This window comes from Pocillopora damicornis, chromosome 3 (genome assembly GCF_964200805.1).
Source record: "Pocillopora damicornis chromosome 3, jaPocDami1.2, whole genome shotgun sequence".
Lineage (NCBI taxonomy): Eukaryota > Metazoa > Cnidaria > Anthozoa > Scleractinia > Pocilloporidae > Pocillopora > Pocillopora damicornis.
Genome location: NC_142672.1, coordinates 4,507,165 through 4,533,427, shown reverse-complemented (window position 1 = coordinate 4,533,427; position 26,263 = coordinate 4,507,165). Strand labels below are relative to the sequence as shown.

At 37.6% G+C, this 26,263-nt stretch overlaps 2 protein-coding genes across 3 annotated transcripts; one reads left to right on the top strand and one right to left on the bottom strand.

Annotated features, from left to right (window-relative positions):
• Window positions 1–306: 306 nt before the first annotated feature.
• LOC113679460 (Wilms tumor protein 1-interacting protein) lies at window positions 307–7,736 on the bottom strand. 2 transcript variants are annotated; one of them, XM_027196416.2, is made up of 8 exons: window positions 7,573–7,736; window positions 4,186–4,287; window positions 3,681–3,748; window positions 2,717–2,773; window positions 2,009–2,139; window positions 1,744–1,795; window positions 1,568–1,636; window positions 307–974 (listed from the first exon to the last, which is right to left on the bottom strand). In XM_027196416.2, exons 2-8 carry the CDS (start codon window positions 4,229–4,231, stop codon window positions 771–773), a joined length of 627 nt encoding a protein of 208 aa, XP_027052217.2. In that variant the 5' UTR covers window positions 4,232–4,287; window positions 7,573–7,736; the 3' UTR covers window positions 307–770. The 2 variants fall into 2 exon arrangements, with proteins under 2 accessions (XP_027052217.2, XP_027052216.2); XM_027196415.2 differs by lacking the exon at window positions 7,573–7,736 and adding an exon at window positions 5,360–5,517.
• Window positions 7,737–7,746: 10 nt separating this feature from the next.
• LOC113679462 (GATOR2 complex protein WDR59) lies at window positions 7,747–24,776 on the top strand. The gene is made up of 24 exons (XM_027196419.2): window positions 7,747–7,843; window positions 8,251–8,300; window positions 8,855–8,990; window positions 9,213–9,298; window positions 10,191–10,271; window positions 10,726–10,763; window positions 10,940–11,028; window positions 11,601–11,717; window positions 12,056–12,139; window positions 13,044–13,212; window positions 13,500–13,579; window positions 14,492–14,704; window positions 15,512–15,676; window positions 16,315–16,410; window positions 17,286–17,427; window positions 18,131–18,203; window positions 18,710–18,866; window positions 19,215–19,342; window positions 19,670–19,861; window positions 20,000–20,186; window positions 20,810–20,991; window positions 21,830–21,972; window positions 22,494–22,601; window positions 23,292–24,776. Exons 1-24 carry the CDS (start codon window positions 7,799–7,801, stop codon window positions 23,426–23,428), a joined length of 2,898 nt encoding a protein of 965 aa, XP_027052220.2. The 5' UTR covers window positions 7,747–7,798; the 3' UTR covers window positions 23,429–24,776.
• Window positions 24,777–26,263: the final 1,487 nt, after the last annotated feature.

Sequence of the window (26,263 nt, the reverse complement as noted above, 5' to 3'; positions counted from 1 at the left end):
TGCAGCAAACACATTCAGTAATCAATTCAGCCTAGCATATGACAGAGATTGTCTTAACCCTTTAACTCCCATGAATGGCCACAAAAGAATTTCTCCTTACAATATCAATACAATATCAAGCAGACAAGTGAGGAGAATAAAGAAATATATCAGTGAAGGGATTATTACTGGTAGTTGATCTGATTCCAAATTCTCTGAACTAACATCAGAAGAATTGTTTGGCAGACAGTAGGGAGAATTACTAATGAGATATTTGGGTTAAAGGGGTTAAGAGGAAAAGGGGAAAGCCAAAGTGTACTGAGTCTCTACAAACAAAAATTTTTTAATAATCAATAGTTAATCTCAATTACAAAAAAAATTACTATTGATTATAAAAACCCAAGGTCTAATTATCATAATAGACTAATCATTCACTTTATAAACAAAATTTTACAAAGAAAATTAGGAACACCCAGGCAGATTTCTTACCAAACAACCTTTATCTAACAAAACAATCAGTCAGAACTGAAAGCCCATTGTTACTCCAGGCATGTGTTTATTTATTTTTTCAAAAACTTATATTTATATAATTAATAATAATAAGTGATATTAATAGATAGTCCTTTTTTAACTCCTTAATAAAGAAACCCTATTCCTTTCAAATATATCATGATAACATTAGCCACTTTCCGAATAGTAAATGCCTGATCTTTATCGTGATACAGTGTAAGTGACACCATAATAATAAATGCTGGATAAATATGCCATAATTGGATAATCTAACTACAATATTATTCTCGCTTGCTGCGTAAAATACGTGGTCTGCCACGTGGTAGACATCGAGGTGTTACATTTGGTGAGTCAGAAGGTGAATTAACTGGGGTGACCTGCAGTGATCTTGAAATTGGCGTTCTTTTACCATTGCACTTTCGACAGAGGATGTGGTCATCTTGTGGATAGCATGGTCTCTTATTTGAAAGCTGAATCCCACAATCCTGAAAAGATATAAATTAATACACTGGTAATATAATTAAATTTGTTATACCACTGATTGTTTTTTGCACATCAGCCCTTCACAAAAAAACTAAATTGAAGCCATTACTTAAAAGCCATACTAACAACATGATAATTATAGAATCGTCATAACTCTTTAACCCCCAGAAGTGATTAACATGCAAATTCTCCCTATGAGATCCATACAATATCCAACAAACAAGTAATGAGAATACTCAAAGTTATAAGGTAGAAGTTGTCATCTTGGTCTAACACCACTGTCACCTAACTAATTTAAATGGAAATGTGTAGCTGCTAGATGGGAGAATTAACAATCAGATCTTGAGAGTTTATGGGTTGTACTTCTAAATGCAAATTATTATAAAACTTGTGCATAAAAGTAGCTTGGCTTAGGATTAGTGAGGTTGAGGTAACGGTCTTTCAAAAGTAGATCTTTTTTTTTTTTTTTCATTCAATTTTTCCTAGGGTAGATGACCACAAGATAAATCTAATTGCAACTCTTTATATTTTATAAATGAATCAGAAATCTCAAAAACTTTCACAACACCGTTAAAGTCCTTCCTTACTGAATTACCTCACATCTAAAGCAATCAACGTGAAAATCTTTCTCCATTGAAACCACTCTCAGGATCTCCTTTGATCCCTGCAACAAGAAAAATAGTCTAGTAATGATCTACAGTTATGGACACAACTTCATTTAAACAGTAAATTTATTTGAATACCCTATGCTGATGCATCCTGGTAACTAACCTTTGTTGGTGCAATTAGTTTTTTGCAAACTGCACAGGTTGGTAAGAATTTTCTGTCAAAAGAGAAAGAAAGAAAATTGGAACATCTGTGGTCAAACAACTCATTAAAACAAAAAACTTTATACTTTTAATTTGTAATAACTAATGTTGAGTCCTCACAGGGATTTCTCTCATGTTTAAGAAAAATTTTCAACAACTTTCTTTAAAGACATCAAGTTATTGGAAACTTTGAGGTATTTATCTTTACAAGAAATCTCTGTTGTTACCTGTGATAATCAGGAATGCAATATATTCTATTTTCTTGATCCCCTGTAAAGGGAATTCCATCTAATTCTGTTTGACAGACAGAACATCTAAAGCATGATGGGTGATATGACCTGCCCAGTGCTTGGATGATCTACATGGTTGCAAGTACAAAAACAGTTAAAAACTTAAAATGTTGTCTGCAGAGAGGACTTGACTGACCTCTGATAGAGTGTTAGATTTCCCTTCCAAATTTTCTGGTATATATTTTAAACACTATTAAAATTTGAAGTTGTATCAAAACTTGACTTAAACTTCACAAGCCTAGGACAGAGAAAAAATCCTGAGACCCCATGAATTCCTCAGAATTTTTCTTTGTCTCATTCTTGTGACAAGATGAAAAACATCTTTCCCTAATTATTAGTTTTTGTCCATTATTTTGAAAGCTTTCAATTTTTTTGTCAAATTACAATTTTACCGTTGCCAAACATTTTGAGCCTTTGTCCCATTTTGCTAAAAAAATAAATGGCTATTGAAAGCCACAGTCAACACCAAAAAATAAATTGAGCCTTATGATTTATTGAGTACTGTGACAAGACTATCTGGAATGTAAAATGGCAACTTGTCAGTAACACAATAACTGCCATAAGCTTATGACCAGTCTCCAGGGCCTAGTTTTATAAAGGGTAGATAAATCACTATCCCAACAGATAAAGTCTGTGGTAACTTACCTTTAGCTCAATTATTTTTCCACAAATATCACAGTAGTTAGGAGAAAAACCAAGATTCTGAAAAATAAAAAAATGACTGGTGACATCTGTCTTCTAAGTATTTCTGAGTGCTTTTAAATACATTTTCTTTATGATAACAAGTGAAGATTTCAGTTTGCCCAAGAGCATGTCAGTTAATCCCAAACAGTGCAGAAAACTGACATCGAGGAAAGTAATTTGAATGATTTCTCATGAAATTTGGAATGTATAGGTAATTGAAAAAATTCTTACAGTATCACTGCTGGGTCAAACATTAATGTCAGGAGAATAAAAGAAATGATTTAATGACAAGCTCTTGATAGGTGAACAAATTCTCTAGGTCAGCATCATAGGGAATGTATAAAGAACAGAACAGAGAAAGTGGATACCCTTGTTAGAGTCTAAAAGGTTAATGAGTCTTTCTATTTACTTATCAATTTTATTGTTAACCATTTACACCCTAACAGCAGCATTCATATTCTCCATACTGTTCTCTGTACATTTACAAGGTGCCGACAAGGAGAATTTGTCTAACAATCAGGAGTTTCTTTAGTTGGTGATCATTTCCTTTATTCTCATGACCTTAATGTTTGATTCAGGGGTGATATTGTAAGGAGAAATTAGATGCTAGTCACTCTTAAGGGTTAAAGGGTTAATAGCCTTATTTTTGAAAAAGTCCAGTTTGTTATAATAGCCCAATTGCAGTTAACCCTTTAACCCCTAAAATAGTAACTATTTTCTCTTATCAGTATCTCCTCTGAAACAAATTTTAAGGTCATAAGAATGAAGGAATGATCACCAACTTAAGAAGCTCTTGATTGTTAAAACAAATTCTTTTTGTCAAAACCATAGGAAATGTACCAAGAACAGTGGAGAGAAAATTTATACTGATGTTAGGGTGTAATGGGTTAATTCAGGCAGGGAGACATGAATTAATGTTACAAACCTTATAATCCTGTTCACAGTAAATCTTTCCATTAACATTATAAAATATTTGACCAATCAACTGGTTTCCTGAGAGAAGGAAGTGTGAAAGATTAGTTCAAAACCAAAGCAACTGTTAATAACGCCTGATTCAGTAGGGAACAAAAACACAGATGGTTCCAGAGGTGGATGTCAATCAGATGGAGAATGAAACTGCTTCTGACAGGCTTTGATGTCAAACAATACAACGAGAAAACCCTTGTCTAGTATTCTAAATTGATTAATTTTTTTTAACTTACCACCAGTTTTGAACCTTATACCCCTGCTTCAACTCTACCTCATTAAATGGGGGAAGGAATTTTGTTTTGAGGTGTGGTGAATTTGAAAATGCATTTTCCAATACATTCTTGGGAAGGGCTGTGTTTGCTTTATGTCAAATCTGGATGCAAATCATAGCTAAAATTGAAAATTTCTGAACCACAAAATTCCTCGAAGGTAATAATAAGGCAATTGAGGAATCATCTTACCACAAAAGCTACAAAGGAAACAATGAACATGGTATAGATGTTCCATGGCAAGACAAGCTGATTCACAGCCATTTATTTGCTGCTTACAGTTGTGACACACACCTGTAAAGAAAAAAAAATTACTTTTTTAAATTTGTTATCCAGCTGGCCACATTCGTTTGAATGTTGCATCATTCTTGAATCAAAAATTGTGGTCATGGGAATAAAGGAAATGATCACAAGCTCAAGATTCTCTTGATTGTTAGACAAATTCTCCCTGCAAGTACCGCAGAAAATGTATAGAGAACAGTACATGGAGAACTTGCATACTGATGTTAGGGTGTAAAGGGGTTAAGGGAAATCTCATAAAATGATTCAGAGTAAAATGCATGTTGGAAGGTGTGAAAGCTTTGAATTTTTGACAGATTTGAAATAATTCATGGAGAATTTGCTCAAAAAAAATGTGTTAAAAAGCAATCTGTTACACCCTGTGTTGTATGCCATAAGCTATCATAGGGTTCTTGCAGAAATGAATTTGATAACATTATTAAAATTTACTGAAATAAATGGAATGGGGTATCAAAAAATGACCTTTTTTCAGTCAGAAATATTATGCTTTATTTTGAAGGAATAAGACATCCTGAATTTTTGTAAAAAATAGTGCGTAAAAGAACATTGCCCAATTTGGGATCCCGGAAAACCATTAACCAGCACCAGCCGCTTTAACATGTTAGTGTTTGCAACTCTAAAATACTTCATGTTGGCAACACATCATTGAAAGAACATCAAAGAGTGATGCTCTTCCTTTCTCAAACCTGACAAAGACTCTTTGTACATGGAACAAACTCATGAAACCTCCCTAAATCTCAAATTTAGTACACACATACACAATAAGAAATTTGAATTATGGCATTTCAGAAGGTGCAAATATTTCACCTCTAGTTGTAAAAGTATAAGAACAATGTGACGGTAGTATTGTGTTCTATCTGGTAGGAGATAATTTCGTTAATCACATAACACTGGAGGGAGTGGTATGAGTTTTTACTGCTCACAGAAATCTGAAGCCAGAAGAAAACCGTGAGGAAAAATACTCCTCAGTAGTTCACGCTGATCTGATTAAAGACTCATTGTGTATCCATCAGTGAACACCATTCAGAAACAATTTATACAATGATACTCTTTATAGTGATGTTACCTGAAAATTGGCAGTTGGAGTTGTTGTGTTCCATTTTGAAGTTTATGAAAAGAATACAGAATTTGTGATTTCAATTTGGACCATGAGACAGAAGCATGCAGACAAGACTTGAACACAGTGACCCTGATTTAACCTCTTTTTGAGAAATTGGACACAGCTGATGAGATTAAAATTAATCTAAACACTCATTGGTTTTACTTCAAGGCACATTGAGTGCCATCTCCAATAGCATATACAGTGACATATCTTTCCATTTTAAAGGCCAATGTAAAATGGAATTTAGGCAGGTCATAAGAAATAAAAAACTGATCATTTTTGCAAACTGTTTGAAACCACAACAAGGAAAAATGAGACCACATTATTTAATGAAAGTGGGTATGGTGGAATTTTCTGTTGATGCTGTGTAATTTATAAATACTCTACTCAGTTAACCAAACATACAAGGGTTGATTGTGAGAGTGAGGACATAATTGGTAAAACATACCACAAGCATTCTTTTCTTAAGGATTATCGCATTCAAACAGAAACTTATCACTAGATGAAGAACATTCTTGTAATTCTTGGCCAGATTTGAAAGCTAAACTGTTGAAAAACACTCTTCAAGAGACAAGTGATTATTTAAGGCACAAACAGAGCGACAGTGTGTCATTCAGATTTGAAAGCATTGCTCTTAAATCTCAAAATATGTTAAACAAGTTTGCTGAAATGTCAGCAAGCTTCTAATTGCCCTCAGGGGCAAAAAAGGTTATCAACAATATACATGTCAATTATCCAATTCAATAGACAGACAAGGAATTTAAGGAATTCAAACTTTCAATTATCTCAAACAAAGCATGAATTTACTCACCTAAAGAATGTTTCCAAACAAAGCACTGAGACAAATGTGAATGCAAACAAACTGTGTGCTTTACCCCAAATACTCAATGTTATTTCAATCCAAGAAAAACTATTACAGGTTTTAGTAACACTTAACTATATCTGTTAAGTTATTAAGCTATATGTGAAAATAACTACTCTTCAGTGCGATATAAGTTTGAAGTTTTGATTAGAATGAACCTTGACATCCTTTCACGTGAGACACACTTCCTCTTAAAACAATAATATTTACAATCCTAAAGTTACAACAAGAGTTGTGCCAAAGTTTTAGTTTGTCATCTCTGGAAGAAAAAAGGAAACAATTGTTTCCAATATTGTTCGTGTGTCTTCTCTTAAACCAAAAAAACCAGAAACTTTTGCTCCTGTATTTGAAACAAGTGATACTTTATGGTATGGGTTAGCCAATATTGCTTTAAAAATAAAAATGAATAAATATAGAGTTCCTTGTTTAGCAGACAGCATGCATACAATTAGCATAAATAATGAACCATGACAGATGGAGACAAGAAAAGAAAGTATCTCTTTTTTAACCTTTACAACCTAACTTTATTATGCATATTCTCCACACTGTTCTAAACATCTCCTGTGGAACTGACTAGGAGAATTTGTTTTACAATCAAGAGCTTCCTTAAATGTGGATCAATTCCTTTATTCGTGTGACCTTAATGTGCAATTCAGCAATGATTATGTAAGGAGAAACAAGATGTGAGTCACTCTTAAGCATTCAAGGGTTAACCTTCCCTCTCAAGATCAAAATATTAATTCTCCTCACAGTCTGTAATACATTTCTTATAAGATTAGCACTTAAAATTTGGTGTTTGTCACACAACATCCATTAGTTTATATTTTCATATATAAACTACTGTACCTTCCCCTCAAAGGAACGAAAAGAGAGGTATTAAGCGACATGCTAAAGAGCAGATTTGAAGGAGACAAAGAATATGGTTATGTCCTCGTGTACCGGTACACAAAGGAACGAAACATTGACGAACTGCGTCACAACTCCATGTATGGATATGAAAACAATAGGAATTCCCCCGTGTACCGGTACACCAGGACAACCCCAAGAATATTGTTTCAGTGGTTAATAATGATATAGCGGTTGTTAATAAACATTTTTTTAGCCAATTAAAAGAGCTTATTGTTTATCAACTGCCTATGATTTTTTTATTGGGAACGTTAATTACTGATATTGATCTCGACAGTTTCAAACCTTTGCTGAATGCTAAGATCGTCCTTGAAAAGCATCAGTCTTTTTCGTTTCTTGAAAATATACTTATACTTCAATTGATCTGTTCTCGTTTTTTTGTGAAAGAATACTTTTCGTAACTACTCGCCTCTTGAATCTTTCTCTTCTCCTTTTCTAGACGTTGTAGAATCATCGTTTCTTTTCTGAGGCCAGTCTCTTTCGCTCCAAAATTCTGGTACCTCAAATTCCACCTACGAATTCTTCCCGAATATCTTTGGGGGTCGTCGCCGAACGTCGCCGTCAATCGTGTGCGTAATACCGAGCCTGCACTATCACAACATTGATCAGTGGAATCTCACGTGAGTCAATCCAAGATGGCGGTCTACCAAGATTTTGTGGCAGCATACAAAGACTGGCCCGTGAGTTTCTTTTTATTGGAAATAATACCACTGTATACCTCCTGCATGGTAGTAATAGTAATTGTTATGTGGAGTAAGTGCATGCAAGTTGATCCCGTTGGTCCATCTTGCACATCAATCAATCAGTTGGTTTATACGATTGCTGAGGGCAGACGACTGCAATGATTTGTTATGCTGTACTCGCCCCCTACTTAATCCGCCCAGGCAGGCGGACAGCTAATAAATATGAATTTTCATGTTGATTCACCCGGTCACCCGATAAAAATCTCCTTCCTCTAAGTATCTCAAATTTTCCAAACTTGGAATAGTGTACTTCCGGTAGTTTATATCTGTGCAAGTGAGCCGTAAATTAAACTTTTGTAAAATACTCCCGTGGTTTACTTACCAGGGAACATTTATCCTTCCAGGCTACAGTCATGGCTGTGGATTGCACGGGCCAGTTTACTGTTTTAGGATCGTAAGTAACTTTTTCCATGGTGATATTTTCAGGCCCGTCTTTGCGGCTAGTGGCGTATTTGTGTTTTGCGCGTTTCGTACCGTTTGTGATCATACCAAAGCTTTGAATGTACCTGAACATTTTAACGCTCTCTAAATTGGCAATCTTGTTTTAACATTGCAAAGGTAAAATGAGTAAAATTAATTTAATGCAAAATACATCAAGTATGAACATTATTCACAAGCTTTATGCATGATTGTCAAAATTTGAAATCACAGGAAAAGTCTTTCAACAATCATTTTTTATGTTTTAATTTGTGCAAGGCCCCTCTTGATACCAACCCTGCTGTTGAATAGGCTATCCTGCATTTATAAAGTTGTTATGAAGCTTTCCTAGAGTTTGCTCTAAATTTAATTATCAAGCTAAAAGTGTACATAATTGGTCTCAGAAAAGTGAAAATCAGAAAGTGAAAAAGGGAAATTTGGAAAGGGGAAAAAAAAGGGTAAAAAGAGGAAAGAAAGGGAATTTTTTTTTATTAATGATTTTCAGTTTTATCTGATATGATTTACCCACAGACAGAAAGGTTTAGCATTTATTGACCTGAATGCTCCTCATACAGTAACAAAAAAGGTGTCAAGGAACAGCAAATGGGAATGTGGTGCCGTGGAGTGGAATCCTCATTTGACACATGCTCATATATTTGCTTATACAGTGAGTGTTCTATTTTTTGTATAATTTTGACCATAAATATATCTGTGTTATTGCATTGTACTATTGCTATTACTATTATTATCATTATTACTAATGGTGTAAAATTCTTACTGTTACCTGCATATCTGAATTTTCTGTATTGTATTCATGCAGCAGTTCATTTTATTTGGTAAATCTTAAGAGATTAAGTGACCTTCTGCCTTCCTTATTGTTGTATTGCAGTCCAACCAAAAACTAGAAATTTGGTCCTGGAGAGATGGTAATGACTTACAACAACACATTCTTAGGGGCCACACAAGATCAATAAGGTAACTACTTTCTTTTCTCTTTACATTTGTTCTTTTTTCCAAACTTATTAATGGTGTTGATATTTGGTTTTGTTAGAAAAGATATAAGGCAATAAATATGGGATACAAAAACAGTTTTAGTGCTTTCTGAATCAAAATTTTGACTCCCCCCCCCTCCCTTATTAGAAATTTTCTGGGTCTGTGCCTGTAAGTGACCCACATCCCCAGACTTCACCATAGATTCTGTAGCAGTCACTGGATAGGATGCTATTCTAGTGCAGTTTACACCCTTAGCCTTTTCATGGTTTTTCCAAGAAATTGCTGAAGTTAACTTTTCCCTCATGAGGAAACAGGCACAATGACCCCTTAGAGTTACTTCCAATTAATTTCTCCTTACAGTCTCTCTCACCTCTGAATCAAACATCATGGCTATGAGAATGAAGGAAATGATCACAAGCTATAGAAGCTCTTAATTGTTTGAAAAGTTCTCCTTATTAATATCACAAGAAATGTGCAATGAAAAGTACGGAGAATGTGTATACCGATGTTAAGGCTTTACACCTGAATCTTTCAATACAGAGTTCAGTCAGGCTAGAAACTGCATCTTCACTCATGTGTCACAGATGTATATTTTTGTTTGTGGACATTATTTCCATTCAAAAAGCTGTTTGATTGAACATGTTCACTTTTTCATTTATGAGAAAGTTTATTTCTTGTTGTTGTTAAACTTATTTTGAAAAGAAGGAAGGAAGTTACAAAAGTGACTCACCAGTTGAGCAATCCTTTTAGCAATTGAATTTTAAAAATTTCAAGCAATTTTTGGTGGTGTTAAGGAATACTACATGGGGTAAATTTTACTAGTTACCACCTGAAAAGGAGAACACTGAGGAACTATTAATTTGTTTGATTCTAGTGACTTGAACTGGTCATGGTTTGACCCTCAGCTTCTTGCCACTTGCGCAATGGACCAGTTTATTTATATTTGGGACTTAAGGTATGGCAGTTTTTGTGATTATGGAACTACATGTGAGAATGTTAGATCATCACCTTAAAAAAAAGTTTGGGAAAAATTGCTTGACACCCACAATTGGCAAAATCTGTATCTTCTCGTGTCTGCTCTCTTAGTGACATGACCTTTTTATACCCATGGGTGATCAAGAAAAAAATTTCTCCTTACAATATCTGTACAATGTCAGGTAGACGAGTGGTGAGAGTAGAGATAAATATCTATTAGGGGATTATTAGTTGATCCAATACCAAATTCTCCAAACTATCCTCATAAGAATTGTATGACAGACAGTAAGGAGAATTACGATGAGATCTTGGGGTAAAAGGGTTGAAACCACCCAGAAATGTATGACTGTTGAGGAGCTGTTTTTATTCATGCAGCTCATTCACTGTCATAAGACAAGTTGTTACATACATTTGCCCTTTTGCACTGTCTACAGGGATGCAAAAAAGCCAGCCAGCTCACTTCAGGCGATTGGTATGTATAGACAAGATAATTGTGCCATCTTGGAAATATCTTGGTTAAGATTGACAGCACTTTAATTATAATTATAGATAGCTGAAATCTTAGGGAAGAGTTATGCCCTTGAAGAATTTGTTAACTTTAAGTGAACAATTTTTCATTAGAGATTTGCTAACTTCATTTCATGTCAGTTGGGGCATCTCAAGTCAAATGGAACAGAGTAAATCGACATGTGCTTGCCACCAGCCATGAAGGAGATGTGAGAATCTGGGACTTGAGGGTACTGATATTTCATTGATATTAATGTGTCTTTTCCTTGCTCAATTTTCAAAGGACAAACTGCCACTGAGATGATATCAGTTGACCTAAAAATGCTTGTTGATCACATTGTGCGATTGATGTAATATTAAAGAGGGTGTGGTTATCTATTGTGGTAAATATACAGTGTAGCTGTGGGTATAGAAGTGTTTCACATGACTGTCTGTTGAATTGAACTTTTGTTTACAGAAACTTTAATTTCACTATGACTCTGGATTACAATTTCCTCTGTTGAACCTTCCATAAACTTTCATCACTCATGTATTAAGACCAAAACATACAATAAGTTTCAAAATCTAAGGGAAATTAACTTCTTAATGCAGGGCTCAACTTTGTTTGGAATACTAAAAACACATGACTGGCTAGTGACATGTGACTCCTGTTCTGAGAGAAACTGGAACCTAATGTGCAGGAATGCTAGAATGGGAACTTATGCAAAAGCATTTACATACAGTGTTGCTATTGTTAATGATATTCAGCAACAAAATGCTCTTTGGGAGTGCAGTAATTATTGTTTGCATCATTTGATTACAGAAAGGTAACACCCCCATGGTGTACGTCACAGCCCACCTTTCTCAGATTTATGGATTGGATTGGTCTCGCTCAAGTGGAACAATGCTTGCAACATGCAGTAAAGACTCTACTGTCAAGGTTAGTCTTGAAGTTGCGTAAAAGAGCACTGTCAGTTTTAGTTCCACCAGAAAACTGAAGCATAAATTTTTGCAGTCCATGTAATTCTTCAAGAATGTGCATACTGATGTAAGGGAGTTAAGGGTCAACCATCCCATCTTGTTTTTGACTTGTGATATATTTATAATTATACTGTTTTGGTGTTCAGCAACACTAGAAAATTTTTATCTTAAGTTTTTTCATCCGTAAAGGGAATTCCTTTTGGTATTTTAAACATACTCAAAACACTTAAGCATATTTCCAGAAAATCTTTAAGAAAGTTCTTCACATTTGTATGTTTAATTTTTTCTTCGACTTAGTTGTGGAGTACAGAAAACCCTCGGCAGTCAGAAGACAAGCTGAAGCTGACTGCAAATGCTCCTGTGTGGCGGGCCAGATTCACTGTAAGGGCTTCAGTCAGCTTCAACCCATTCAAATTTTTTGTGGAAAAATCTTGGTGTTAGGGTCATGAAATGAATGCTGTTTAGACTCTCAGAGTAACACAGTGTATGGCTACACAAATTACCATTACTATCATTGTGAACTATGGAACAATACCCTGTATGAAAAATAATCAATCTGCTAATGAGGGGTAACTACATCACCAATGCCCTTGTCATCAAGACAAGAGAAACAATCTTACCATCAATAAGTGATCTTTTGACTTTTTGAGACAGCCCCCTTTTCAATGACTGTCTGAATTATGCAAAGTTTAGATACTGTATTTCCTTGAATAAGCCCTTGGTGGCTCATTTAAAATGTGACTAAAAGGAAGGGTGCTTATTGGAGGGAGGGTGCTTTTTAGGAAATTATCAACCTGTACTGATCCAGCTATAGTTGAAGCTTAAAATGTTTTAGATAAAGTGGTATTAGAAACAGGATTTCCCATCCTCACAGACTCAGGGACTGTAAGCTGATGACTAGAAATCTAAACTGATGGGTAGGGTGCTTATTTTTGGGGGGCACTTGTTTGTTATTATGGCCTAGGGGGTGGTATTTTGGTAGGGTGTTTATGAGAGCATGGGTGCTTATTCAAGGAAATGTGGTATGCAAAAGCAAAATTTAGAGGCAGAGAGGATGGGATACCCACGGTGCATTTTAATCATAGTTTCCTAATTATTTGCGACCAGGAGTGCAAGATACAATCCTGTACAAAAGTCAGAAAAGTCTGCTTATCTTTTTAGATATACTCTTCAAACACTGTGAGCAAGTAGAGAGAGCCAACTTAACTTGCATGTCAACATTACGGAAATGATTCTAGAAAACATTGCTTTCTCTGTCAATTCAAGTTTTTCAATTTCTTTCCAGCCATTTGGTGAAGGTCTCGTAACTCTCACTTTACCTCAGATGAGGCGAGCCACAGAAAATAGCTTATCTCTGTGGAACATCAGCTCACCCGTGTCGTCCCAAGTGAATACGTTTGTTGGTCACAGTGACGTTGTTTTGGAATTCCAGTGGAGATCTCAAATGATGGAAGGTGAAATTGTTACGGGAAGAGCTGCGACAGAGGGGAGAGGGGGGTAGAGAGGAGAAAGAGGGAAGGAGAGAGAAGGGGAAAGGGCAAGGAGGGGAGAGCAGGGTGGCAAAGGAATAGAGAGGAGGGAGGAAAGGAGAGAGGCGATAAAAGGGAGAAAGGGGAAGAATGGGACAAGTGAAAGTGAAAATGAGAGGAGTTAGAGGGGAGTGGGACGGTTGATTTGAGAAAAGTGATAGAGGATAACTGGTATAAATGCCAGCTAATGACATGAGTGATTTCTGTTTTAGATGAGGAACAGTTTCAGCTCATCACCTGGGGAAAAGACCAAACCTTGCGAATGTGGGCAATGGAATCCAAATGGATCATGGTAAGATGAGAAAAATGTAGCTTAGTTGGGATATCTTGAATTTTTATTTTTTCTACTTTCTACTTAATAGAGACTGAAAGTATTTTTTCAGTAAGGAAGAAAAATTAAAACTTAGTACCTTACTAAGCATAGAGAGGATTGAAGTGAGTTGCAAACAGGCCTAGTAACTTTTCGGCTTTATTTTTAAAAGGTGCACGAATCGTGCTCTAGGTCCTTTGGATGAAGCGGAAATTTTAGAAACGGTTGTATGATATAACGGAAGGTATTTCCAGTAAAATTATTTTTATTCTGAGCCATTTCTTTTTCACCGTGCGAAGTAGGATGTTCGGTACCGTGGCTTGCATTGCGTATTCTTCGTTACGCGTTGCGAGTGTTGTAAAGCAAAACACGCTTTCGCCCCAGTTATTAACTGGTTAAATGCGAAACTGAAATCAATTGCGACTTTGTCAGTCGCGTTTTCCCATTCTTTAGGATGTTTGCTTGTTTTTACTCCGAGGTCTTAATTGGCTCCATGTCATCACTCTTTTCCTTGGTTGTTTTGTTTTGTAGGTTTGTTTGTTTGTCTTTTAATGGCCGCTGTGATTGCTTTAACTTTTGCCTTTGAAATGCTTTCTGTTGTCGATGGAGCGCTTTAGGATTGAGTGTCTCAAAACCAAAACCGATTCAAACGACCAATCAGAGCAAAATAAAACACCTTAGGGAGCTAATAAGAACCCAGTAGAAACAAGCAAACTTTCAAAAGCGCGGGAAAACGCGGGTCACAGTGTCGATCGGTTTTTTTTTAATTTGGTTGGTTGAGAGTATGGCGCGAGTTTTCTGGACCAATCACTAAGCCAAGTAGAGCAAAACCAATGCAATCTTTGATCAGTTTCGATAATCGATTAAAAGTTGTTCCATTTCTCTCATTAACAGGCCTGTAATGGAGATGTTGCGGTTAATTTTCCATCTAAAACCGCAAGTGCATCAAGTCCTTCCAAGCGTGACGATTTGATTGAGTCCGTCTTATTAGATTCTGTTATAATTGATTCGGTTGATGTGATCCCTGACATGGCTGTACAACCACACACTTTACAACAGGAGTTTGCACTTATTAACGTTAATATTCCTAATGTCATTGTTGAACAGGTAAGTGTTAATCCCTCTGAACCCTTGAATGGTACAATTGCTAGAGCTATTTCCGATTAGGTGTTGTGAAACCAAAGTAATATCCAAGGCCAATCAGAAGGAAGGGAAATACCTTTAAGAGCCAATATGAACTCAAAGTAAAATCGACCAAACTGCCCAAGGCGCGGGAAAACGCGGGCGACCAAGTCGTGATTGGTTTTGGTTTTTGTTTTGCATCTGATTGGTTGAGATAGTGGCGCGAGTTTTCAAGACCAATCGCAGAGCGAAGTAAGAGCAAAACCAAAGCTATTCAAGATTTTTTCCGACACTCCGTGCCCTAAACATGTTATTTCTCCTTCCTATATGAATACATTATCCAGAAAAAAGGTGATGTTAACACATAAACGTATCAACTTGAGGCTCCTATCTTGATATCACCCTAATTCTCTTAATTCATACATAAGGATATAGAGAGAGGTTGCGAGGGAGAGTTGCTTGTTGGTATACGGGAGGTCAAGAGTATATTATTTGCGTTTTATCTTTAGTCAGGTTAGTTAAGTAATCACCAGGTTGTACCAAACGACTGTTCACACGGAAATATCGTTGATCAAGTGCACTCGAGCGAAGCGGTCCGTGGCAGCACCCATTGTACTCCTCGTTGGAGAGAGACACTGTGAGATTATTCAAAGTCTCTATCCTAAGTACAAAGCTTAGCGACCTGGCCAGCTCTCGAGTTGCATGGGACCTCTAGATATAGATAGTTAACATCCAGGCCAGCGCGTCTCCCATATGAACGAGGCTGGTAAGGTAATTGTCCTTTGTTTTCAGATGGACGCTGGACATAGGAGCTGTACGGTGAACGTTACCAATGGCCGTAATGTTGTATCGCTGGTAATAAACTTCCCATCTCACTATCCTAATAATGCCATACCATCATTTGAGTTTACGCCTGATACCTCCATTGACGTCAGTACTAAAACCAAGCTCATGAAGGTAAGCTCGGATATCAGTATAGAAACACTCGAGAAAGCTTTGTCTTGGAGGAGATAGGTCGCAGATATGCTTTAAGTGTCACTAACTCTCGATACTAAGGTGCTGACAACGAGAATTTGTTTAACAATCAAGATCTTCTTTAGTTGGTGATCATTTCCTTGATTCTCATGGCCTTATAGCTTGATTCAAAGATGATTTTGTTAGGAGAAATTAGATGCTAATCACTCTAAGGGATTAAAGGGTTAAATTAGCGCAATAACGAGAGAGAGTAGCAAAAATAAGTTATTTGGCTGAAACGACTTGTTATGATATATTGGAATCCGAGACGAGCGTCGAAGAGTAACAGCACCCCCTTTGGAGTCCAATTAGACACTGGCGTTTTCCAGCGCTGATTCGCTATATTTCACTTTTAACAATTAAACCTGTACACCCTGAGAGTGACCGGCGTGTAATTTCTCCTTACAGTGATACTGCTGAATCATTCATCAAGATCATGAGAATAAAAGGAAATGATCGCCGGCTCAAGAAGCTTTGAGTGTCAAACAAATTCTCCTTTCTAGTGCTAAGGGAAATGTCTAGAGAAGAGTATGGAGAGTAGGGATATTGATCTAAGGGTGTATTTGTTTCCCTTCTTTTAGACTTTACGTGAGACGGCTCAGACGCATGTGAAGTCAAACCAAACATGTCTTGAGCCATGCCTCAGACAACTCGTCAGCCATCTTGAAGAATTAACGGTGAGTTAGTGCACTTTCCTTACACAGTATTCCTTTCATTATAGCCCGCCTGCTTTCATGTAGGCGAGGTAAGGTTTGTGCTAAGTTTTGAACTGTAGTGTAGAAAGTCGCAAATTAAATAACAAGATCTCAAATTATTGAAATTTGATTTGAAGTTGTAAGATAAACTATCCGCCGTCGTTTTTTCATAACATTGATCCCTTTAACACCCAAGATGTGATTGTTTATTCTCCCCACCAGCACTTACACATTTCCTTTTAAATTCGTTACGAGAATTTGGTGTTGGATCAAGACAACAACTTAAACCTAACAAGTTTGAGTATTTTCGTTACCTCTTTGCTGAGTAATGTATGGATATTTCGGGGATAGGTTACTTATTAATCACATCTGGGAGCTAAAGGGCGAGGAGGCACGATACTGATGTTTTGATTAAAAAATGGCCTTAACTACTTTCAGTCCAAATAGGTGCGTCAATCGTCATGGAATCACATCTTGCTTTCTAATTATGACCAAATTCTTACAAATCAAACTTTGCACCTGTGGTCTCTCTCAAGTTAGGGTCTCTAAGCCTGTTAATCTTTTTCAAGTATATTGAGAAGAGTGATTCATGGCTTGATTTATTTTTTTGTGGCTACTGCTTCTCATAGGAGGCGAAGCCACTTATGTTGTCGAGATGAGTGAGTGTAATGTTAGAATTCCGATCCTGATCCAATTTTGACGCGATGTTTTATTGTTTGTTTCGGAGTATCTTACTAGTTTGACATTCGCACTCGACGCACAGTCGAGTTCTTTCTTTTTGTGGTTTCTGGCCTTAAGCCACTAGCATATTATGTTTCCAGTTCTTGCCGTGACGTTAAGAAATCTCGTTAATTTAGCTTCAAGAAGATTTACCCACGGACCCATTCGCGTCCTCTGCACCCCCGTTTCACGGTAGACTCGACCCAGTCTCGTATGGTAGCTACCTGGACGCAGCCGTTCCATTCCCGCGCACCTCTGGGGCCAAGTTTTGTGCATGTGGTAAGTTTAGGGGTAGACGACGTGCCTTTTGGGGGCATGTTGTGAGAGGCCGAACAATTTGTATTAATTTTTTTACATGTACAACTTGAATTAACACTAGACAGTTTTTGCTTTAAATTATCTTTGTATCGATACGCTTTTGAAATCTCGTGGATTCCTCTTGACCCAATCAGAAGTCAAACAAGTCGTGTTTTGCATTGTGCTCAGTTGATCTTTTGTCCTTGCACCGGTGGCTCATTTTGACTAGAGATCTGCTTGGTTTGTTTGGTCATTTGTGTTTGTCACGAGTAAAATTGTTTTTCGTATCATTATTATCATTATCGCCATCATCATCATCATCATCGTTACTGATGTTACAAGTATTAGTAGTATTACTACTATCATCATGAATGAAAGTGATCCTCGCAGTGATATGCACTACTTAGGCAGTAGTGAAAATAAGGCCTGAAAAAAATTCCCCTACAGGCCTGAATTTTTTTCAGGCCTTATTTTCACTACTGCCTAAGTAGTGCATATCACTGCGAGGATCACTTTCATTCATGTCTTTATCCGCAGTTCAAATATATGACTTTCATATATTCTTAACCGTAGACTACTATCATCATTAGTAATATTCCTTTGACATGTTTAATCGTTTTACGGAATTTTTCTGTGAACCAAATGGCCAAGAGATGGCGTTTACTATAACTCTTTTTTTTTATAGGACTACTTGTGTGCTTCAATTTACAGGGAAGGTATAGTGGCCGTTTGGGGTCTGGTGGAGAGCCAACTCCCAGGTACAACACATAACTGTCAGTTTCAAATGAATATCTGTTCGTAGGATGATATATTGAAATCGGGAGGAGAAATACTGTTTATCTGAAATTTGCATCAATCTATTTTCTCTTTCCTAGCGTTATTTGAACACCTGTTTATCAGCCCACCGGTTCTCGGATTTGTGTCTACTAATTACGCCCTAGTGTGCGTGCCTTCATGTTTTATTTTTCGGGACAATTCTGCATACTAACGCGTCCTCATCACTATGTAGCCGACCTCCCCATTCCCCCCTGTTCCCCCTGTTCCCCCTGTTCCCCTTGGCAATTTTTGATCGCTACCTTGGGTCACATTCTTAAGGAACCAATGAAGCCTTGATGTGTGTTGATTTGACGATTTCCCTTCTTAAGTTATCACAAATGAATCTTTTGGTGTTCAAAGGTGTTACTCATTGAAAAGTATACGAGTTAAAGTTTTACATCCAGGCTATTTCCCGCTTTTCATTCGAGTTTATGTTTTTCTCATACAGGTCCCTTTCGGCCTTCTCTGCGTACAGCTCTCGCCCCAGTAGCGGACCAGCTCTTCCTCCCCTCATCAACAGCTCGCTTCAGAAATACAGACCTACATTTAGTGCATTTGGACATCAATCGTCTGCAAGGAATATGATGTTCAGGTCGTTTAACCAGGTGAACAGAAGTGGGCCTTCTGCTTGGTGGATTATCGGGTTGACGAGGGCGTGCGTGTGGTACTCCTGTGAACTGACCAATATATTTAGTAGTTTTATTACATCAAAGTGGGGATTTTTACAAGGATTTCCATTTCTCCTCTTGTGTTCAACTCGAAGAGAAATTTCATATCTTTGCGCGCCAGTGTGTTATAATATCAATAAACTTTTCAATTGAATGTCTTACGTAATAAAGTTCATTACAGAATGATAGAGGGTTTTATTATCATTCCCTGTCACTGTAATTTGCCTGTTGAATGTGAAAGGAAGTTACTCATTCGTCACTGACTTACTGTGTTGTGTCACGCAGCAAGGGGATTTAAATGATGCACAAAAATACAGTGGAGTAACCTCAAGGAATAGTGATGTTGGCCCCGTTGTGATTCGTGACGTCAGTGCTTTGATGCCCATTCACCAGCCGTTGGGACAAGCGTACACGTAAGTAGGACCGATGAACGATGAACTTCGACGTAACAGCGTATTGTGCGGGAAAACGTGGTGAAAAGGTACACAAAACACCATGGATCAAAATCCATTAAAGGTCACAATGGCTTAGCCTTGCTACTATTGTAACAAGAAAAGCAGTGATACTTTGATCCTAAACAACCGGATTTTAAATCAATTGGAATGGATGCGTAAAAATGCTCGCATCAATCTCACCTGGTTTGACATACCAAAACTTTATTTTGTGTCACACGTGATAGCATTGAAGTTGGGACGTTTTTCCTTATTTTCTTGATTTGCGTTATTATTTTTCTTATCAAGGCTTGAAGGAAAGAAAATCACTGAAATTTGTAAAAAGAATCTGGCAGCTGCAATGACAACTGGCCGCAAAGACCTGGTACAGACGTGGTCGCTTTTGAGCTCAGTCCTCGATAACAAGCTCGCGCCCACTGATTCGATGGATGAGTCGCCCTGGGCACTACATCCATTTGGACGGAAAATGATCAAATCCCTGTGAGTAAACAATTAATTCTTGCTAAGCAGTCCTCAGTTAACAGCAAACTCAATATTACTTCCTCTAAGTACTAAGACGTCACGAGGAAACGGAGCTTTAAGATATGTAGCTGCTCATCTTCCACTTTCTATTAACAGAATGGATTACTACTTACGCATCCGGGACATTCAGATGTTAGGAATGCTGGCTTGTGTCCTGGCCCACCCCTCCCTCCCAGAACCTTTCAAACCTCCTAAAGTTGACTTTAAGCCGGATGTCATTGCATCAAGCAAGCCGTTAACTTATGGCTCGTCATTATCACAAGTCACTGATACTCCTTATCAAGTAAGTGGCTCATGGTAACATTTATGAAGGAGGGGGCCAGGAAGGATTTTTTTTTAGTGGGGAGGGGGGGTGCGTTAAGAGGTGGTTAAATTCATAGTGAATATCGTTTAAACTTGCAACTATGAGTAAGGGTAGAAATGGTGGATTTCGTTTTAGTCAGAATTTTGTATGCCTATTGCTGCGATTTTGTGACGAACACGTCTTCGTTACAATTGGGATGATTTTATTACAACTATATAAGAAGAATTCAACGAAAGTGGGAAACTAAATGTCAGAATAGAAAGTCGAAAGTCGAACATCCTGAAGTATCTTTCGTGGATTTTCAAATTAACACGACTATCACGGTAAAAATAATATTCAAGAGGCGGTTGAGAAAATTCAGGTCATGGAGGGGCTACAACTGCATTACCAGTTGAAATACGAAGGCATACTAATAGATTGAGTTAAATCGTAGTTGGTTCTTTTGTTCTCCATTGAAGAATGTGACCACGAACATTCTAATTATCGAATCGTATTTGTGCTTTTGATGATACATGACGAAGGGTTCTCTTAGGTAAACTAAATTCGAAAAAAATTTGAAATCTCCTGTGAAGTTCAATGCGGTACTCTTGTTGTTTATTAAGTCCCATAAGCGACCAAAATCTGTTGGGAGTGTCATAGAAGAGGAGTCAGTTGATATGTCTCCAGCGGAGGAGCAGTGGAGCGAGATTTCATTTCCTTATAGTGGTGGCTGGTCGCCGCCTGTGTTCATTCGAGCAAAGAATCCGCAGGAAGAACAACGCAAGCAGTACGAGAATGATTGTCGGTGAGTTTAGCGATTTAGTATCCTCTTGCACTGGTAGGAATGTGAAGTAAAGCAAACTCTAGTGGTGAATAGTGTAAGTAAGACAAAAAAACAGATTTTCTTTCGTTAAGTCTCACGATGCTAACGAAAAAGAGCTTATTTAAGGAGAATTTGGTCTTATCAGCTGAGTTGTAATGTAAATTGGCCATCGTAGAGAGTTTCCTAAGCTGACGTTTCGAGCGTTAGCCCTTCGTCAGAGCGACTAAGGGCTTTAGAGACCTTTTACGGTGGCGATTTTGCTTTAACAACGCAGTTGCTTAAATCAAATTATCTTGTGATACCCCTGCCCACCGACGCAGCACCACAATTTCTTTAGAAACTTACCCCTCGATTCATTTGGAGTTTATCGTAGTTTTTGTGGCATGAAAGGACAAGAAGTGTTGCCTCCCAGCCTATCTTCCACTTTCCCTTTCCTTCGCTGGTACCCATTCTTACTCCTGGTTGGAGAGAGGCACCGTGGTCGTAAAGTGTCGCGCTTAAGAGTACAACAAAATGGTCTGATCTGGTCTTGAACCGAACAAGATAATTTCACATAAAAAATTTAGAATTCGAACTGGGAAGTTCACCCAATCAGAATCGTTCCCAGTCAAAAATTTAGGATGAGATCGATGGAATTCTTTTTCTGTTTAATTCTTCTATCTTGCATTATGATTAAAATTATTCACCAAAATTCCGATTTCCACAGACCATGATTTTCTCACCATATTCTTCTCTTGCACTTATTTTATTTTTCAAGCAGTAAGCTTACTCGAAACTGGTATATTAGTTAACATAGCTTAATGCTGGGAATCTCTTTCAGATTTGTTTACAATTCAGAACTTCGGTTATATGACCACTACATGAACCAATATGCTGATGTTCTGTACCGCTGGAATCTGCTGGGCAAGAGAGCTGAAGTCATCAAATTCTTAAGTGAACCTCAAAAACCACACAAGGGAGTAGGTGAGTGATCATTTGTATTTTTTGTCTTGGTAACGAAAAGATTTAGGCAAGCCTCTAAGTGAAAGGGGAGTTTAATAAGCTAATTTTACGGCCCTTTATTTTATTCGGATTCCCCGCTGGTAGTTTCTTTTAATTTTTGCGGAATATCTGCAAATTAGAGGGTGTGTCAATTCATTATTGTAATCACACTTGAATAGCAAAACGTGTGACGCACTAACTTGTATTGTATTATGTAATATATTTGCGAACCAACGTGTATTACTCCGTGGGATGCCTTGCATGAGTTTTGCTTACGGACGGCACCAAGGTGATAACTTTATCTTCTTGACTCTATGGATGCCATTTTTTCTTAAACATGGAGCTCTGCTAGCGCGCTTTGCAAGCGAAATTATGGAAACGATATAATTGAATCATCGGAAACCAGAGCCTAAATTAAGTATCGATACATTTTTTTGGATCGAGAGCCCATCACGCGATCTGCAAATCATTTTGGTGAGATGTTGTGTCTTTTTTGATCGTAGAATTCAGTACCCGCTGTTACAACTGTACTCATATGTTTCGTGGAGCTCAGTGCGGCAATTGTAAAGCGTTGGGTTTTCAGTGCGTAATATGTCATGTGGCTGTTAGAGGTAAGGTAAAGGGGATTTTACTGGCAGTCGGCTAAATAGCATGATGATGATTGCGTGACGTGTGTGTGGCGTGTGTGACTAACGTGGCCTCGACGGATACCATGTCCTTTTCATCGCTTTCCTGATGTGATGCCTGGTACAATAAGTAGCTGAACCATAGACGTTTTGAGACGCGGACAAATACCTTATTTTGAAGGTTCTTTCCCTTGACGCTTGCTACCAACCCTTTGTTTGTACATTTAGTGTCAAATACTGATCAAGGGCTCTCCATTTGATTGTTGATGTCAAAACGCACCAGAAGTAGTTTCTTTCTTTGCTCTCCTCGTGAACCACTCTTGCGTTTAGTCTTTCCTCGAGCGCGTGAGTCGTTTCCTTCCGTGTACAACGCGGCAATGGTAAATGTGAAGGCAATTCCAAGAGTAATTTTATTTCAAATTAAATCAATAAGTCAGTCCGTGAAAGATACGAGTAGTGGTCACGATTCTTCTTTTAGAGATTTTAAGGAAAGTCAGAGCTCGGCTTGCTATAAGGGAAAGAAAAGAAAAAATATGGACAGTCACAAAAAAAAAAATAATAGTAATAATAAGAAGGAATAATGAATAGATTGTCTACAAATAGAATTTTATCTATGTGCTATGAATTGTAAATTATGATGTGTCTCAATAATTGTTTTCTCTTCTGTTACTGAAGGCGCTAGTAATTTCTGTGTGGCGTGTGGTCATGGCGGTCATACATACCATCTTATGACGTGGTTCGAAACAATGGACGTCTGCCCGACAGGGTGTGGCTGCCGGTGTTTAGAAGTTGGCACATTTATCGTCGACTGACTGCATTCGTATACAAGTTGGTGGAATAACTATCATAACTACGACCACGTGCACCAAAAGATTTGGAAATAAGAGCAAATGAAACTCGATTGAGGAGTATTTGTACCGGAAAGTGCCCTCTAGATTCTTCAAAGTCGCAACCGCAAGCTCGGTGCAGAGGAGGTTTCCATTCCGTTGCCGTCTCAAGACTAACTCACAATAGAAAGACGCCATTTAAGGACAGGACCCCGAAACCCCGATGTAAACGACAGAGACGTAATGAGCGGAACGAATTTCCGTGGTGAAGTTCAGATTTGTTTATTGCTGTTTACCTAGATTATCCTTGATAAATTTCTTCAAAAACAGGAAAAAGTGTTTTGCCCGGCTGGAAAACTACAAGAAAAATATTCTCTCCCACTGCGGTCTCAAGAACAGTTCCATGAGTAAAGTAAACAACAATTCGTGTATCAGTCAAGCGTACCATTTTAGAATTTGTTTTTTGAACTATAAATCGTTCGCTGGGTAACAGTGCCTTTCCGCCACAATTATGAACCCCAATATATTTTTTATCTAGCTAACGAGTCTGATAATCACCACTCATATTGTAAGTACAGTCAAATGTCTTTGAGAAATTTTCTTCAGCGGGAAATTGATGATGTAGAGGGTCACAACCATTTCAAGTGTTTTCGGCTGAAATCTTTTGTTTGGGTTACGGATTTAGTTGTCAAAGGATTGCGAATCGTAAACCACTTCATACTACGACTTTAAATCTGACCTCTCGTGAATAACAGACCGCCTTCCTCGGCCAGGCTGCTAAGCCTAACATTTCGCTCGGTGTTTCATGAGGGGTTGGACTAAGGTTTGATAGGTCATGGAAATTTTTAAACTCTCACTCCCTCGTTAATTTTGTTTCTCCCTTACTTAATTAAAAGAAAAAACATCTTGTTGATGCCACTTTCGAAGGTTAATCCCCTTAAATATTTTTTTTTTGCTTGCGGAAGTTAGACCGGGGATAATCAGGAAAGATCTGATAATGTGGGAAGCAATAACACAGAAAAAAAGGATTATCGTCCTTTTTTACAATAACTGCCTGGTTTATTTATTTCGTTTTAACGTTTTTTTTTTCCACACCGTCGAAAAAGGAAGTGTTAAGCGATGAAACGCGAACAACAAGCTGCTAAAGGTTCTTTGTTTACGATGTTTGATCGCGTCACAGAAAGCAGTTTGGACCGAATGCGTTGCGTGACGGGACCAAACAAGGGCCGCAAGGATGGCTCTTCATTGGAGGATCCGGACATTTCCTTTGTAATTTTATGTTCTGCTGGCTTCAACGCCTCTATTAAAGGTTTTTTCTGACTTTCAAACCTAACTTAACAACTTCTTAGTTATCTTTAAAACAATACAATGCCGAAATCACAGGATAAAAGCCCAAATATCATTGGAACAGTGACAGTAAAAAATGCCAATTTGGGACCACTTTGGAGTAAGACCTTGATCACACAGTGCACAGTTTTATCCGGCTCTTTGCTACCACTTCGGATGTAATTTTAGTGGCATGATAAGATTTTGCAACCCTCTTTTGCCTACTGTGATTGAGAAGAGATAGTTTTCTTTGGCCACGCCCATGTTGTTTTTGTTATTTATCACATACAGTCGAGGGAATAAGACTTATTTTAGTTCTTTTTTATTTTGTTTTTGTTTTTTTCATTTTCATTGGCCAAGAGCCAATTACGTTATCTACAAATAACTCCCACGGCAAACAATGGTTCGCGTCTGGACATCACTGTTTAACTGTGTTTTGGTGAAAGTAATATACTGCTCATACGTAACTGCAGCCACAGTCGTCCGTAAAAAAAGGCAGATTGCTTCCCTAGGCTGTCGATGTAATTCTCGAAATCAGCTGCGAAAAACAAACTAGGCAATTGAACGATAAGACAGCAAACTCATTTGTCGCAAGATATGATGATTTGTCAGTGAGGCATGTCATTACCACAACCTTCTAGTTTAAGAACTAATTCATTACTTCGTCTATGACAAATCATGTTGTCGCTGTAAGCCTCCTATAATGACTTTTTCACGACTAACTATGGGCTGCTCGGGTTCTCTTGTTGTTAACCCTTTACTCCTCCCAAGATCTGATCGATTGTCAATTCTCCCCTTTAGCCGCTACACAGTTCCTAGTAAATTGATTACGAGAATTTGGCTTTAGATCAAGATAAGAAATTCTTCTTGATAAGTTTGAGTATTCTCATTACCTGTGTGCTGGATAATATACATGTATGTATATATATATATATATATATATAGGAAGTCTGCAAGTCGATTTTCGCGTGGAACAGTGCTCAATACGTTGAAGCAGAACAGAATAAATATTATGAGAGGAAAAAAGGACGTAACTACATTTCCCGACAAGCCTGTTTCGTGAATCGCTTCACTCTTCAGGGGTTTAAACCCCTGAAGAGTGAAGCGATTCACGAAACAGGCTTGTCGGGAAATGTAGTTACGTCCTTTTTTCCTCTCATAATATTTATATATATATATATATATATATATATATATATATATATATATATACATGGATATTACAGGGAGAAGTTACATGTAAATCACTTCTGGAAGTTCAACGGATAAATTCTGGTAATAAACCCTGCTAACTCTATCTTAGCGAATGAAGTGACCCTACCAATTGAAAACTTACGTAAATCAGGTCTGTAGCAGATGAGATTGTCATGGGTGCACGATGCACGATGCACGAACAAAAACAAAAATGAAAAACTGAGCCACAACAACTGCAACAATGTCATCTATACAAACTGTAACTTTGCCAATTTTGTGAAGCCAGATGTTATTGAGTAG

What these genes read in the sequence shown, in the direction of transcription:
- LOC113679460 (XM_027196415.2), bottom strand. Translation starts at nt 5,393, where the DNA reads ATGGAACACAACAACTCCAACTGCCAATTTTCAG. An exon ending in AACTAATTGCACCAACAAAG is followed by an intron (nt 1,637 to 1,743) that starts GTTAGTTACCAG and finishes TTCTTGTTGCAG; the next exon opens with GGATCAAAGGAGATCCTGAG. An exon ending in TTGATTGCTTTAGATGTGAG is followed by an intron (nt 975 to 1,567) that starts GTAATTCAGTAA and finishes ATATCTTTTCAG; the next exon opens with GATTGTGGGATTCAGCTTTC.
- LOC113679462 (XM_027196419.2), top strand. Translation starts at nt 7,799, where the DNA reads ATGGCGGTCTACCAAGATTTTGTGGCAGCATACAAAGACTGGCCC. An exon ending in TGGAATCCAAATGGATCATG is followed by an intron (nt 13,580 to 14,491) that starts GTAAGATGAGAA and finishes TCTCATTAACAG; the next exon opens with GCCTGTAATGGAGATGTTGC. An exon ending in AAAACCACACAAGGGAGTAG is followed by an intron (nt 21,973 to 22,493) that starts GTGAGTGATCAT and finishes TTTTGATCGTAG; the next exon opens with AATTCAGTACCCGCTGTTAC.